The sequence below is a fragment of the Zingiber officinale genome, chromosome 8A, assembly GCF_018446385.1.
Source record: "Zingiber officinale cultivar Zhangliang chromosome 8A, Zo_v1.1, whole genome shotgun sequence".
Taxonomy (NCBI): domain Eukaryota; kingdom Viridiplantae; phylum Streptophyta; class Magnoliopsida; order Zingiberales; family Zingiberaceae; genus Zingiber; species Zingiber officinale.
The window spans coordinates 127,550,078-127,563,351 of NC_056000.1; the positions used below are offsets into that span (position 1 = coordinate 127,550,078).

Sequence of the window (13,274 nt, forward strand, 5' to 3'; positions counted from 1 at the left end):
ATACAGTTTAATCAATTACTTAATGCATAAAGTAACTAAGTCCAAAGTTTGAATCAAGTCGCTTCTAAAGGAGGTAACACTTCTTATAGAAGTAACTAATACCGAATCATTGATTGATCCAGCTCAGACTGGAACCTCAACTCAAGTTTAAAAACTTGAGGAAGAGAATTCCAACCTGAGAAGTCAAGTCAAGGATTTGAAGACTACCCTAAAACGGTTTTCTTTGGGGTCCAAGAACCTTGACCTAATTCTTGGGACTCAAAGAGCCATTTACAATAGAAGTGGACTAGGTTTTAAATCTAAAAAGAAATACAGATCCTATCTATCCTTAGTCAACAGAACAAATAGTAAACTAGTCCAAGCATGGGTACCCAAGTCCAACTTGATCAATCAAATTGGACTTGGTAAATATTGGGTCCCCAAGGATCAAGTACATTACCTTGAAAAATCTTATCGAGGCTATGATCCAAGGGAGCAAAAAGGAAAACTATTCTAATTAATAAAAATAATCTTAACAAATAAATAATTAATCTAAACAAATAAATAATTAACAAATAAAAATAATCTTCATAAATAAATAATTAATAAATACAAATCTTAAACAAATAAAATTATAAAGGAAAAATCAAATGGAGGCTCCAGAATAGCTGACACCTCCAAAAAGAATCTACCCGTCAGGGTAACCGAACGCAACCTACCCGGCAGGGTAATTAGGACTAGAATAAAAAGGGCTAAGTTTAACTTGACCCACGGTACTGGTGAAGTATTGGATGATAGTACGTTAGGAAGGCTTAGTCTATGCATGTTTAGGAAGATATGGCTTCGACCTGGTGCATTTGACTAAGTGGAACTGACAAGCTACCCTTTATGGATCCTAACTAGTTAGACCAAGGTTTTGTACTAAGTTCAGTAGATAGGACTATTTGGAAAACTTTGAAGGCATGACTACTTTAATGATGTCCAAGTGACTCACCATAGCCCAGAGGTTTATCCAAAGAATGCATGTTTGCTGAGCCCAAAGCTAAACCTGAATCTAACAAAAAGTTAAATCAAACCCTACAATTGAACCTACTTCATCTCACAAAATTATAGGATCCCATGATTGAAAAATCTAGATTGGGTGAGATGACTAAGGACAAAATTTAAAATTTAATTAATTTAAATATTTTTCAAAATTTAATTAATTTAAACATTTTTCAAAATTTAATTAATTTAAACATTTTTCAAAAATTTAATTAATTTAAACATTTTTTAAAATTTAATTAATTTAAACATTTTTTAAAATTTAATTAATTTAAACATCTTTTAAAATTTGATTAACTTAAACATTTTTCAAAATTTAATTAATTTAAACATCTTTCAAAATTTAATTAACTTAAACATATTTAATTAACTAAACATTTTTCAAAATTTAATTAATTTAAATTTTAATTTATTTAAACATCTTTCAAAATTTAATTAACTAAACATTTTTCAAAATTTAATTAATTTAAATTTTAATTTATTTAAACATCTTTCAAAATTTAATTAACTAAACATTTTTCAAAATTTAATTAATTTAAACATCCTTCAAAATTAAATTAACTAAACATCATTCAAAATTTAATTAACTAAACATTTTTCAAAATTTAATTAACATTTTTCAAAATTTAATTAATTTAAACATTTTTCAAAATTTAATTAATCTAAACATTTTTCAAAATTTAATTAACATTTTTCAAAATTTAATTAATTTAAACATTTTTCAAAATTTAATTAATCTAAACATTTTTCAAAATTTAATTAATCTAAACATTTTTCAAAATTTAATTAACTTAAATATTTTTCAAAATTTAATTAATTTAAACATTTTTCAAAATTTAATTAATCTAAACATTTTTCAAAATTTAATTAATTTAAACATTTTTCAAAATTTAATTAATCTAAACATTTTTCAAAATTTAATTAACTTAAATATTTTTCAAAATTTAATTAACTTAAATTTTGAAAAAAAAATTAACTTAACTTTTTCCAAAATTTAATTAACTTAAATAACTTTTAATTAACTTAATGTTTTTTTCATAATTTAATTAACCTCAAAAAAAAATACACGTAACCTAACTGAGGCGCCTCCCACAAAAGGGAGGTGCCCTCACAAGCGATGGGAATAATCCCGCCAACTTTATCGAAGGCACCTCGGATCATCTCTAAGGTGCCTCAAACAGTAGGTCCAAGGCGCCTCATAACGCACATAAGGCGCCTTCCACCAAGATTTTTACCACGAACAGAACCGATTCTGTTCGTTTTTCTGCCGAAAACTCTCACGAGTTTCCTGTGTGTTCTCTACGCAAATCCAACACCTAAGGCGCCTTCCAGCCACCTCCTCCCTCTCAATCATCCTACAATGCCTCCTAGGTATATCTTCAACCATCCTATTGTCCTTATATGTTATTTTTATGCGTCTCTTTGTTATATGTTGCATAAATCAAAAAACATCGACATGTTGATCCTACACCGGCTAGGACCCCTTCTACAGATCCTAGATTCCCCTCTGAGCGGCATAGGGTAGACTTTGCTAGATTTACATTTGAATCCATTAAACCTAGGTACGTAGGTAGGTCATTTTTTTCCCAGTTCTGTCATCCCACAATCCAAATGATAGAATACTATCAGTTAGGTAAACTAGTTTACTGCAACAACACAGTAAACCAGGATTTGTGTGTACAGTTCTATCACAACCTCGAAAAGGTTGATGATAGCACGTATTCTACCAGAGTTGGTGGAACAGACATCCAGTTTACTCCCTCACTGATTCATACTAGTTTAGAGCTTAGGGAGTCTACATGTACTTTCCTATGCTACCCGGGTAGGGATCTACCATTCGATGATCCCTATTCCTATATCACATTAGACACCATCTACATGCATTTCTTCGGGGAGGAGAGACCATTTGGCCTGACTAAGTTCAGGTCAACTCTTTTTAGGGTTCAGGACTACGTTATGTACAGAGTCCTGACAGCATGCATTTTGCCGATCACATCTTGGGACGTCACGAAGATGCGATCCTCTCACTCATTCTTTCTGTACGCCCTGAGTCAGCATTTAGATATAGATATTGCACTCCATATGTTCCACAACATCATACATGCATCTAGTACAGTCACATCAGGAGTGATCCACATGCCCTATTGTCATATCTTGACTCAGATCTTTTCCTCCCTCAGGATAGACACGGCCGTAGGGACACTTATCCCCCTTACACTATACAACGAGTTAGGGCAGCGTAGTCTTCAGTTAGCCAGTATAGAGGTCACTGTTGAGGGGATTCTAGCCTGGAAGGGTCGGCCACAGTCAGCCTCTGCTCCTATTGCTCCAGAGGATGAGGATGCACCCGACATTGTCCCAGACGAGGGTGAGGAGTGGCCCGACTTCTTAGCTGAGGAGTTTTTCGGATATCCATTTCCCTCCACCTCCGCCGGGCCTTCCACTTCAGCCGGGCCTTCGACTTCGGCACCACTTTCTGTCGAGGACAGACTCGCTTGTCTCGAGGTTCAATCCATTCAGACTCGACGGGCTGTTAGAGATAGCAATGCTTCCTCCGATCCCTACGATCCGAGATAGCTGTCGGATTTGCTTCTCTCCGGGGTGAGATACGTCGCCAGGGACATCCTGCACCCGAGCAGCCCCTTGCACCACCTCCAGCTGATGACCCTCCAGCTGATGGCCCTTCTCTTTGATGCTATCATCTCATGCATTGTACCTTAGATTTTAGACTCAGACATTGTCTTTTCCTTATCTAGTTGTACTTATGCTTAGAAGAACTTATGTTACTCTACTTATTTCTGCTTACCAGTCTTTTTATGTTATTCTATTTGCTTGGTATGTGTTGGGTAGAATAGATCTTGATCCTCAAACAAATTTCCTTCATCTAATTTTAATTTTTTTTTCAAAAATGCTTAATCTTTTAAAACACTAGGAAAAATAATGTTTTCAAAATCTCAATTTTATTAGTCTTTCAAAATTTGGACTTAGCCTAGATTCTTCCCCCTAGAAATCATGTTCCCCTAGTTTCAGCCAGAGCATCTCATAAACACACTAGGCATAACTTGTTTGTGTTTGAAAGAAACTTAGCACGGTGTGAGATGCATAGGGTACAGCTTGGACTCCAAAATACTTATATCTGTGCATCATAGTGAGTCTGGGCGTTAAAAACTAAATTCATATTAATCAAGTTAAATGATCCAGTCCTAGTCAAATCTAAACTGGATTACTAACTTAACTTGACTAACCAAGTGAAAATTGGTGCCCTCTAGGTATTCAGCCAGTAGCTAAGGGTTAGACAGTTGGTTAAGAATATTAAAATTTCAAATCAAATTTCACATGAAGGCTCTGATACCCTGCTAAAGGAAATTGATTAATTTCCAAACTCATGCTTGGACATTAGGGTTTTAAGTTCACTGCTCCCCCATTGCCTTTAAGGATTTTTCAAAAATTCCTTTTTTTTTTAACTTCTATAGCCTTCTTCAAAATTAACTAAAAGACTTTTTAAACATTATTTCAAAAAATTAAGGTCTATAGTTAACCAAACTTCTTAGAAACTTTTCAACAAGGTTATTTGAAATTAATGGTTTTTGGCTTTAAAATTTTTAACGAAATATTTCCTCAAAGCCTTTCAAATTGCTAAACTTAGCCTACTATTTTCAAAACTTGTCTGTTGAAAATCAATTGTTTCAATTTTTTTCAAAACTTAACCTAACTTTGCACAAATGTTGGCTAAGTTCTTCAACATTTCTTTAAAAAATCCACAAAAATGTTGGTAAACTTTTTGAACACCAAATTTATGAGTAGTAAAAAACTTAGATTTTTTTGTCTTTTTTTTTCTACAAATGTTTTTTTGATATATGGCAAAGGGGGAGAGTAGCAAATTCAAAGAACCAAATTCAAAGAACTTACTTAAAATTTTCTTTGAAAATTAACATTACTTAAATTTTCTTAAAAAAGGAGAGCTAGTATTAAGGGGGAGCTTATTGTAAAGAAGCTAAACTTATCATGCTTGTGTTTATCATGCTTATGCTTATTCTTTATTGCATGTTTTTACTTAACTTTGAATTTTGATTGTCATAATCAAAAAGGGGGAGATTGTTGGTGCGGGAAGCATCCGACGATCGAACCTTAGTTTTGATAATAGCATAGGGATTCAAAGTTAAGATTAATTATTATCTTATGCACTTGAATGAGATTGCAGGAAAATCCTAATTGCGGTTAGGCAGGTGAAAAACCCTAGGGGGTGGTAACCCTAGGTGAAGGAAAATCCTAAGGGGCGGTAACCTTAGGTCCTAGAGGGTGGTAACCCTACGTGGTGAAAATCCTAAGGGGGGTAACCTTAGGTCCTAGGTGTGGTAACCCTAGGTGGAGAAAAATCCTAGGGGGAGGTAACCCTAGGTCCTAGGGGCAGTAACCCTAGGCGGAAAAGTCCAATCGGTCTAGAGAATCGTTCTGGCATCAGGTAACTCTCCTGAGTGGAGTAGGTGAGGACGCGTTCCCTGTAGAGGGAACAGTAGGCGTCGGGTCGACCTAGGGTTTCCGGTCGAAAATCCAAAGTCAGACCCGGACAGTTCGGAGACTGTCATTTACTATCTTTACTATATTTTATGTGTTTTAATATTTGTCTTGCAGGGTAGGTTATTGTTTTTGAGCTAACACATCTTGCAGGTACAAAAAACCAAAGTTAAGCCTCGGATGAACAGTGTTTGAGGTGCCTCCATGGAGCTTGGAGGCGCCTCGGGTGCAAGCCGAAGCCACCTATCCAGAGGATCTGGAGGCACCTCGGACGTAGCTGGAGGCACCTTGGACCAAGGCTTGAAGGCGCCTTGAAGAGGCTTAAAGGCGCCTTAAACCAGATAAGGTGCGACCAGTTCTGTGCTGATCCACGCGTGTGACTCGACGGCCTGGAGGCTCCTTGGACAGGCTTGGAGGTGCCTTCAGCATAGTATAAAAGAAGGTCTCGAGGCAGAACTCAAAGAATCAAGTTCTAAGCTTCCTTTCTTCAACATGCTGCCAACGAGACGACCTAGAAGTACTGCGAATTGACACCGACAACTCGGAGCTCTGAATCTTCAATTTTTCTTACTGTCGTTGGTATAATTTAGTCGCTTCTTTTAATCATTGTACTTCATCTTGTAAACATAATTAACGAGCTTATAGTTGTTGCCCACGGGAAGCGATCAAAGATCGCGGACCTTGGAGTAGGAGTCGCCACAGGCTCCGAACCAAGTAACTCCTCGAGTTCTTGTGTGATTGTCTTTTTGTTTCCGCTGCTTTAACTCTTGAACGATTTTCGACTCCGAAACACGAAATAGCAATGAGCGCTATTCACCCCCCCCCCCCCTCTAGTACTTTCGATCCAACACTTTTCACATGCTTAACCCTCGATATAGGAGTTTTCTAGTCAAGTATCCAATCCTCCATGATCTACTTGGCTTCCCTCTCTCATATTGTCAAATATCCTGTCAAGCTTGACCAACTTGACTTCTTCTCACATATTATCTAAACATCAAAACTCAAGATCGAATCCACTTGAGCTAATTTGTCAAACTGATCAACCTTAACTCAGAGATGATTGCATCAACAATCTTCCCCTTTTTGATGTTTGATAATATGTTTAAATTAGACTAACCTGTATTAGCCCAACTCCCTCTTCATCCCACGCCAAAACATAAATGAGGGTTTACTAACTTTAACCCTGTATTTTTCTCTCCCTTTTACATACATCAAAACTCTTTCATAGAGTCAATTCAATGCTCAACTTGAGCATACATCTATTACAATAAAGATTCTCAATCTTTCGTTATCTCCAATGCTCACCCTAGATCATTCATTACAATGAAGGTTCTCAACTTTCCATTGTCTCCTCATCCTTATCAAAAAAAAATTATTCATTTAAGGAGAATCTCCCCGTTAAAATATGCTCCAACTTCTATCATTTCACCAACAATGATTTAGAGTTCCTAAACATTTAGGAAATTCAAAATTAAAGTTTTGAGGTTAAAAATTCAATCTTTGAATCTAAACCTCCTCCTTAACTCCAAATTAGTCTCTTTTAACCATTCTTTTATTATTTTCATCAAAAAAAAATTACCTTTAAATACTTATCAAGGTATTTCAGAGGCTTAGAAATGGTTAGGTTGACTAAACATGGCTTAATGGACTAAAATCAAACCATTTAAGCCAAAATAGCTTCTCTAATCAATTGATTTTAGCTACTAATCGATTACAACTTGTCCAAATTGATTGTCATTGGGTGCCATTTGATTATTGTCCGTCATAATTGATTAGCCTTAGCTGCTAATTGATTAGGACATAGCTTAATCGATCACATGATTGATTCGGTGAGCTTCTGTGCTTGTAAAAATACACTTTAATCGATTGGACCAATCGATTCACACTTGGCTAAATCGGTTGCCTGACTGATTGATATTTTTGAATTTTTTTTTATTTCAATTTCAGATCAAAATTCAGAAATCCCTAAATAATTCTATGATTTTTCAAAAATCATGAAATTTTACATAGACATTATTTATGTCATATACTATTTTGGAAAAATAGTTTTCTATGAACATATATCTCATTTTTAAAGATTGATATGAAATTGGAAATCATTGAAAAACTTCAATGTTTCACCTACTTTTTATCTAACTAATCAATGGTGATTACTATCAACAAATAGATTTCACCAAGGTTTTCTAAAATAATTTTTGAATGATTTTCAAAATAAAATATCTTACCATGATCTTTGGGCTAAATGCACATAACTTATATATTATCTTTCCCCATGATTGGACTTTATATAATCTATTATTTTGAACCCAAAACTTAAAAAGATGTATTAAATCAACATCTTGATTTTTGTTCACTTTCCTACCATATCAATTGTATATAATGTGTCTCAATACACATACAAGTCAACCTTATGATGTTTGTGACATGTAAATTAGGTTTTCCCTAAACTAAGGGATCATGGAATTTTAACTAGACATTTAAACTTTGATCATCCAACCGAGGATGTCAATTGATGTCATTGCTCTTAATTACAAGGAATTAATAATTTATGCATGATAATGATTGTGACATACATCAAATTCATACTTTCAAAAGAAAGACTATTATAAATAATGATGCATATATGACATAACATGTATCAAATATCATGACAAGATGTAATGTCAATGTGTATATCATGATGTCATGTCATGTGATAGGGCATACAATAATGGTAATTTTAGGAAGAAGAAAATACCTAGATTTTCTATCTAAGTATCACTAACTAATATCTAAACTAAAGATAAACCTAAGTTGCCCTCATCTTTATAGAAAATGTCAAAATCTCAACTTGATATTTCTTTGACTTTTATCCTATTTGTGCCAATTTGATCAAGCTCAATTCTTTAAATTTATTGGCACACTTTTACTCTTCAAGATTAAAAATCAACTCTTCATTTTTAAGGTGTCACAACCTTAAAAATTTCCTAAAGTGCCAACTTCATCACGGTTGAATTAACTACCCTTCCAATTAGAGATGACACACTTTAAATCCATCTAGGGTGTAGAGAATACACTCTTAGGAATCCAAAATATTTTGGTACTCCTTGGATATTCTAGATATTCATTAGGGGTAACTTTTCTTAATACCTTCCTAATGACTTTTCTAAACTTCTTAGAAGTCTTAGTCACCTCTAGTTTAACAATAGGAATAACCTCCCTTATGTTATTCTTAATGACTTTCTTAGGCTTCTTAAAAGCCTTAGTTATACTAGTCTACTCAAGGCCAACTTTAGGGATAACTTTCCTTGTAACTTTATCTTGATTCCTAGACCTAGGGTTAGTTTCATAAACATATGGAACTCTATGATATGAGGGCACATTCTCCTTGACTTTTGGTTTATATCCCAAATCTATCTTGCCATTGAATGACTCTTGTCTACTTTGACCTAGGTTTTGTTTCTTTGACCTTATGACTTTATTTGTCATTTTTACTAGGGATCTCCTCTAATTTATCAAGTCTTGATCTTAAGACTTCATTTTCTTTCCTTAAATCCTCATATTTTTTATTTTTCATGATTTGCTTGAGCATTTTTCGTTTTAGGCATATATTTAAAATACTTAGAGTACGTGCCTAAATTATTTTCTACCTTTCTAACATTAGGAAAGGTAGTTCTAGCATAAAATGACTTGTAATTATCCTTAGGTTTTTCATGTTTTCTATTTTCATAATAAATAACATTAAAATGATATAAATTATTTTTAGCATGCTTGTTATCATGAAATGAAGAAGTACCATTAACTAATGGTACCTTTGTTTTGCCCTTGGAAGCTCCGCCTTGATTTGACCTTCCTCCCTTATTAAGCTTACCCTTTGAACATTGATTTTGGTAATATCCCTTTTGGTTACATGCGAAGCACACAATGTGCTCGTTGCCTTTGCGTATGACGGGTAAGGCCTCCTTTGGCTTCTCCTTCACCTTGGATGTCACTTGGGTCTTTTTATTCTCTAATTTAGAACACTTGCTCTTATAGTGTCCTTTTTCCCTACACTCAAAACAAATAATATGATCTTTATTTTTAATGCATGAAATTGATATACCTTCACAATTTGTGCTTTCTTGACTTATGGAGATAGCACCATCTTCTTTCTCGTTGACTCTGGATGATGAGGCTACTTCTTGTTCTAATGTCAATGATCTCTCCCTCTCAATTCTTGAGGTAGATGCTTCTTCAATTTCCTCCTCGGATGTTAAGCACCTCTTAACTTCTGAATCCTCATGTATATGAACCAAAGAGTTTCCCTATTTACTTTTTTTTTTCCATCACTTTGTGTTGAGGATGGATGTTCATAGAGCTTGGTTAACTTGCTCTATAATTTGTTTGCGCTCTTGTAATATCTTATTTTGCACAAGATATTGTTAGGCAATAAATTAACTACAATTTTTGTTACCTTATCATTAGCCTTGGATTTTCTTAATTACTCCTCGGTTCATTTGCTTTTCTTGAAGAACTTCCCTTTGCTATCTGTTGGAGCTTGAAATTCCTCCATTAGAGAAAACCATTGCTCTATCTCCATCATGAAGAAATTTTCAACCCTTGATTTCAAAAAGTCAAAACTTCCCATTTTGAATGGTGGAGGTGCTCGGATGTAATATCTGAATCCATCTCTAGACTCCATTTTTAAACTTGAGCTCCTTGAATGATAAGTCCTTGGTTTGGTGAAATTAGGGCTTCAAGCTTCAACTTCTTCTTCTTCCTCTAGCTCTTGCTTCTTCCGGCGATTAGTCCAATGAAGAGTGGCCTCACTCTGATATCACTTGTTAGGACACTTTGAGAGCTAGGGGTGAATACCTTCTATAGCTTCGTTGATGATTTGTTACAGTGAAAACTTCAAGCAATTGCTAACACCTTTGTTTTACTTGATATCCACCTTCTTGAGATAACTAATCCAAAGATCCACTCCTTGCTCATAGATACACTATGAAACCTCTTTCTTAGAGGTGGAGAAACCTCGTACAAACTCAACATGAGATTACAATGAGAGAATACAACAAAGATACAACAAGAACAACGATGTAAATACAATAATGAGGAAACTTGCTCTAGATCTTTTGTTGCTCTGGATTTGCCTCTTGATCGTTTGAAAATGCAATAACACTTCTCTTCAAAACTACCCAAGAAATGGCGGAGAAGAAGAATAATTTGAATCTTCATGAAATCCTTTGCACTGATTTAGGGCTCCCAATCGATTGGCCTTACCTCCAATCGATTACCACGTCAGATTTGATCAAATCTAACCGTCCAAACTTTGCAACGACTCTTTTCATCAACTGATCAATTAAGAGTGCTTCTATTTTCTCGTAAATTCTCCTCAATCGATTGAGCAAGCTCCCAATTGATTTGGACTCGGTCGCAAAGGCAACTCTAATTGCTTAACCAATTGATTAGGTTTGGCTCAATTGATTGATCAATCGATTCAAGCTCTCTGTGTGTTCTCCCAAGAACCTCCCCTAATCGATCACGATTAGCTTAGGGCCAATCCATTGCTCCAATCAATTGTCCAACTCTAATTTACTTAATCCAAGTCTAGGGTTCTCCTTGTCCAATATCCAGTCAACTATGACCTGTTGAGACTTTCCCATCAAGTGTTCGATCAACCTTGATGCATTTGGACTTTCTCTTTGTCAACTTTTCGTTGGACTTTCAATCACCAAGTGTGGTTCTCCTTGACCCACTTAGATTTTTCTCTTGCCTAACCTCCAGTTAGGACTAATCACTTGGTAAACATTCACGCAACTTAACTTCTGCTAGGGTCTTCCCTCGTCTAACCATAGTTAGGACTTTCCTTCGCCAATTTATGATCCTCCTTGACCGACTTGGACTTTCCTTTGTCTAACCGCAATTAGGACTAGTCACTCGGTAGACTTCCACCCTACTGAATCTCAGTTAGGTCTTTTACTTGCCAACGTACAATTCTCATTGATCAACTTGGACTTTTATTTCTCTAACTACAATTAGGAATTTTCCCGCCTAACCCTTGGGTTATGACTTTACCAGTTAAGTATCCGGTCCTCTATGACCTATTTGATTTCTCTCTCTCATATATTGTCAAATATCCAGTATACCTTGACTTACTTGACTTCTTCTCATATATTTTCCAAAAATCGAAACTCAAGCTCAAATATACTCAAGTTTAGTTAAATTGATCAACTTGACTCAGGGACAATTTCATCAAAAATCTTCTAACACTATTATTACATCATTATAATGATTATAATTTTGTAATTATTATAATTGTTATATGATATCATCATTTCTATACTTGTATAGTTGTTATAATATAATATTAATTAATATTGAAAAAATTGGAATGTGAGTGATGAGATGTTGTTTTAATAAAAAAAATATAAATAGTATCTTTTGATTATTCCAATTAAAAACTGTCTGTTTTTCCTTTTACCCTAAAATAAAAGTGTTTTCAAATATATTAAAGAGCGTATGAAGGCAATTTTAGACCAAATAATTCAAATTTAAATAATTTTCTATATTAAAAATTTGATTGCTCTATTGAAAAAGGTAAATTGATTGTAAAATAAGCAAGAAAATTAGACGGTTGTGCTATCACTTTTTAATTATCTCCTTTTACGTACAAAGGAAAACAAATTAGTTAACATAAATTGATGATCGATCGGTTGGTAATATATCACTTATTTCCAATTACATATATATTCTAAAGATATTCTTCTCCATTTACTATTACGATAAAGCCACCACCTCTTCCCTAATATTACGGATATATGCCATCTGATTCATATTGTTCCTTCCCATTCGCCGTACCATTTTGTCTCCCGTTCTTGGTCGCGTCGTCCTCGGATTGAAGTCAAATTCCCTCTTTTCCTTCTTCTCTGGACTAATCTCTTTTGCAAAACAAGAATCTAAGGAAAATGAAGGGTGATTCTAGTTGGCTTTTCGCGACGGCAATTCCGGCGGTTATGCTCCTGGTCCTGTTCGCCTTTGGTCAGCTAAAACAAATATAATTTCTGTTGCTGCCTTTTATTATTATTATTATTATTATTATTATTATTATTTCCTTTTCAATTATAATAACAAAAAAATTATATATATTGAGTCTAATTTGATCGCTTAATTAATATTTGTTCTTCTCTTTGTGTAGTCTTTTATCTGCCGCAGGTTCAAGCTGACTGCAGCATTTGGAACTTGAAAGTGCATCAGGAACAGAAAGGGTGGCTGCGGGGGATTCCAGTGTACCAAGTGTCGGTGCTAAACACCTGTTTCATCCCCAACGGCTGTACGTTGGGGAACATCCACTTGACTTGCGGCGATTTCAACACGTCCTTCCCCATCAATCCAGCTATCCTCCGCCGCCTCAGCTTCAATGACTGCCTCCTCTGGGACGGCGCCCCTCTTCCCACGGCCATTGCAGCCTACGTCGAATATGCCCACTCCGAGCCCTACCCCATGACCATCTCCAGTGTCACGTGCATTCCCCAGGATCCCTAAAATTGGATCAAACAGAAAGCAACTTCGTATTTTAACGTTGTAGCAATAATAAAAATTGGACACCGCCCCCAGGCCCCACACAACTTCGTATTTTAATGTATTTCGTGTTATTGTTGTCAATAAAATGAATTTCTATATGTTTTTGAAATATCAATTCAACTCTTTTCAATAATAATTGATTAAAGAATTATTTTTTTTAATCAATAATTTCTTTTGCAACCTAGAAATCTACT

At 34.9% G+C, this 13,274-nt stretch overlaps 1 protein-coding gene across 1 annotated transcript; it reads left to right on the forward strand.

Moving 5' to 3' along the window:
- The first annotated feature begins 12,464 nt into the window (after nucleotides 1–12,464).
- On the forward strand, nucleotides 12,465–13,041 carry LOC122011236 (TPD1 protein homolog 1-like). The gene is made up of 2 exons (XM_042567633.1): nucleotides 12,465–12,537; nucleotides 12,695–13,041. Exons 1-2 carry the CDS (start codon nucleotides 12,465–12,467, stop codon nucleotides 13,039–13,041), a joined length of 420 nt encoding a protein of 139 aa, XP_042423567.1.
- The last annotated feature ends 233 nt before the right edge of the window (nucleotides 13,042–13,274 follow it).

Coding starts and splice junctions, on each gene's coding strand:
- LOC122011236 (XM_042567633.1), top strand. CDS start 12,465: ATGAAGGGTGATTCTAGTTGGCTTTTCGCGACGGCAATTCCGGCGGTT. Junction 12,538..12,694: donor CCTGGTCCTGTTCGCCTTTG/GTCAGCTAAAAC, acceptor CTCTTTGTGTAG/TCTTTTATCTGCCGCAGGTT.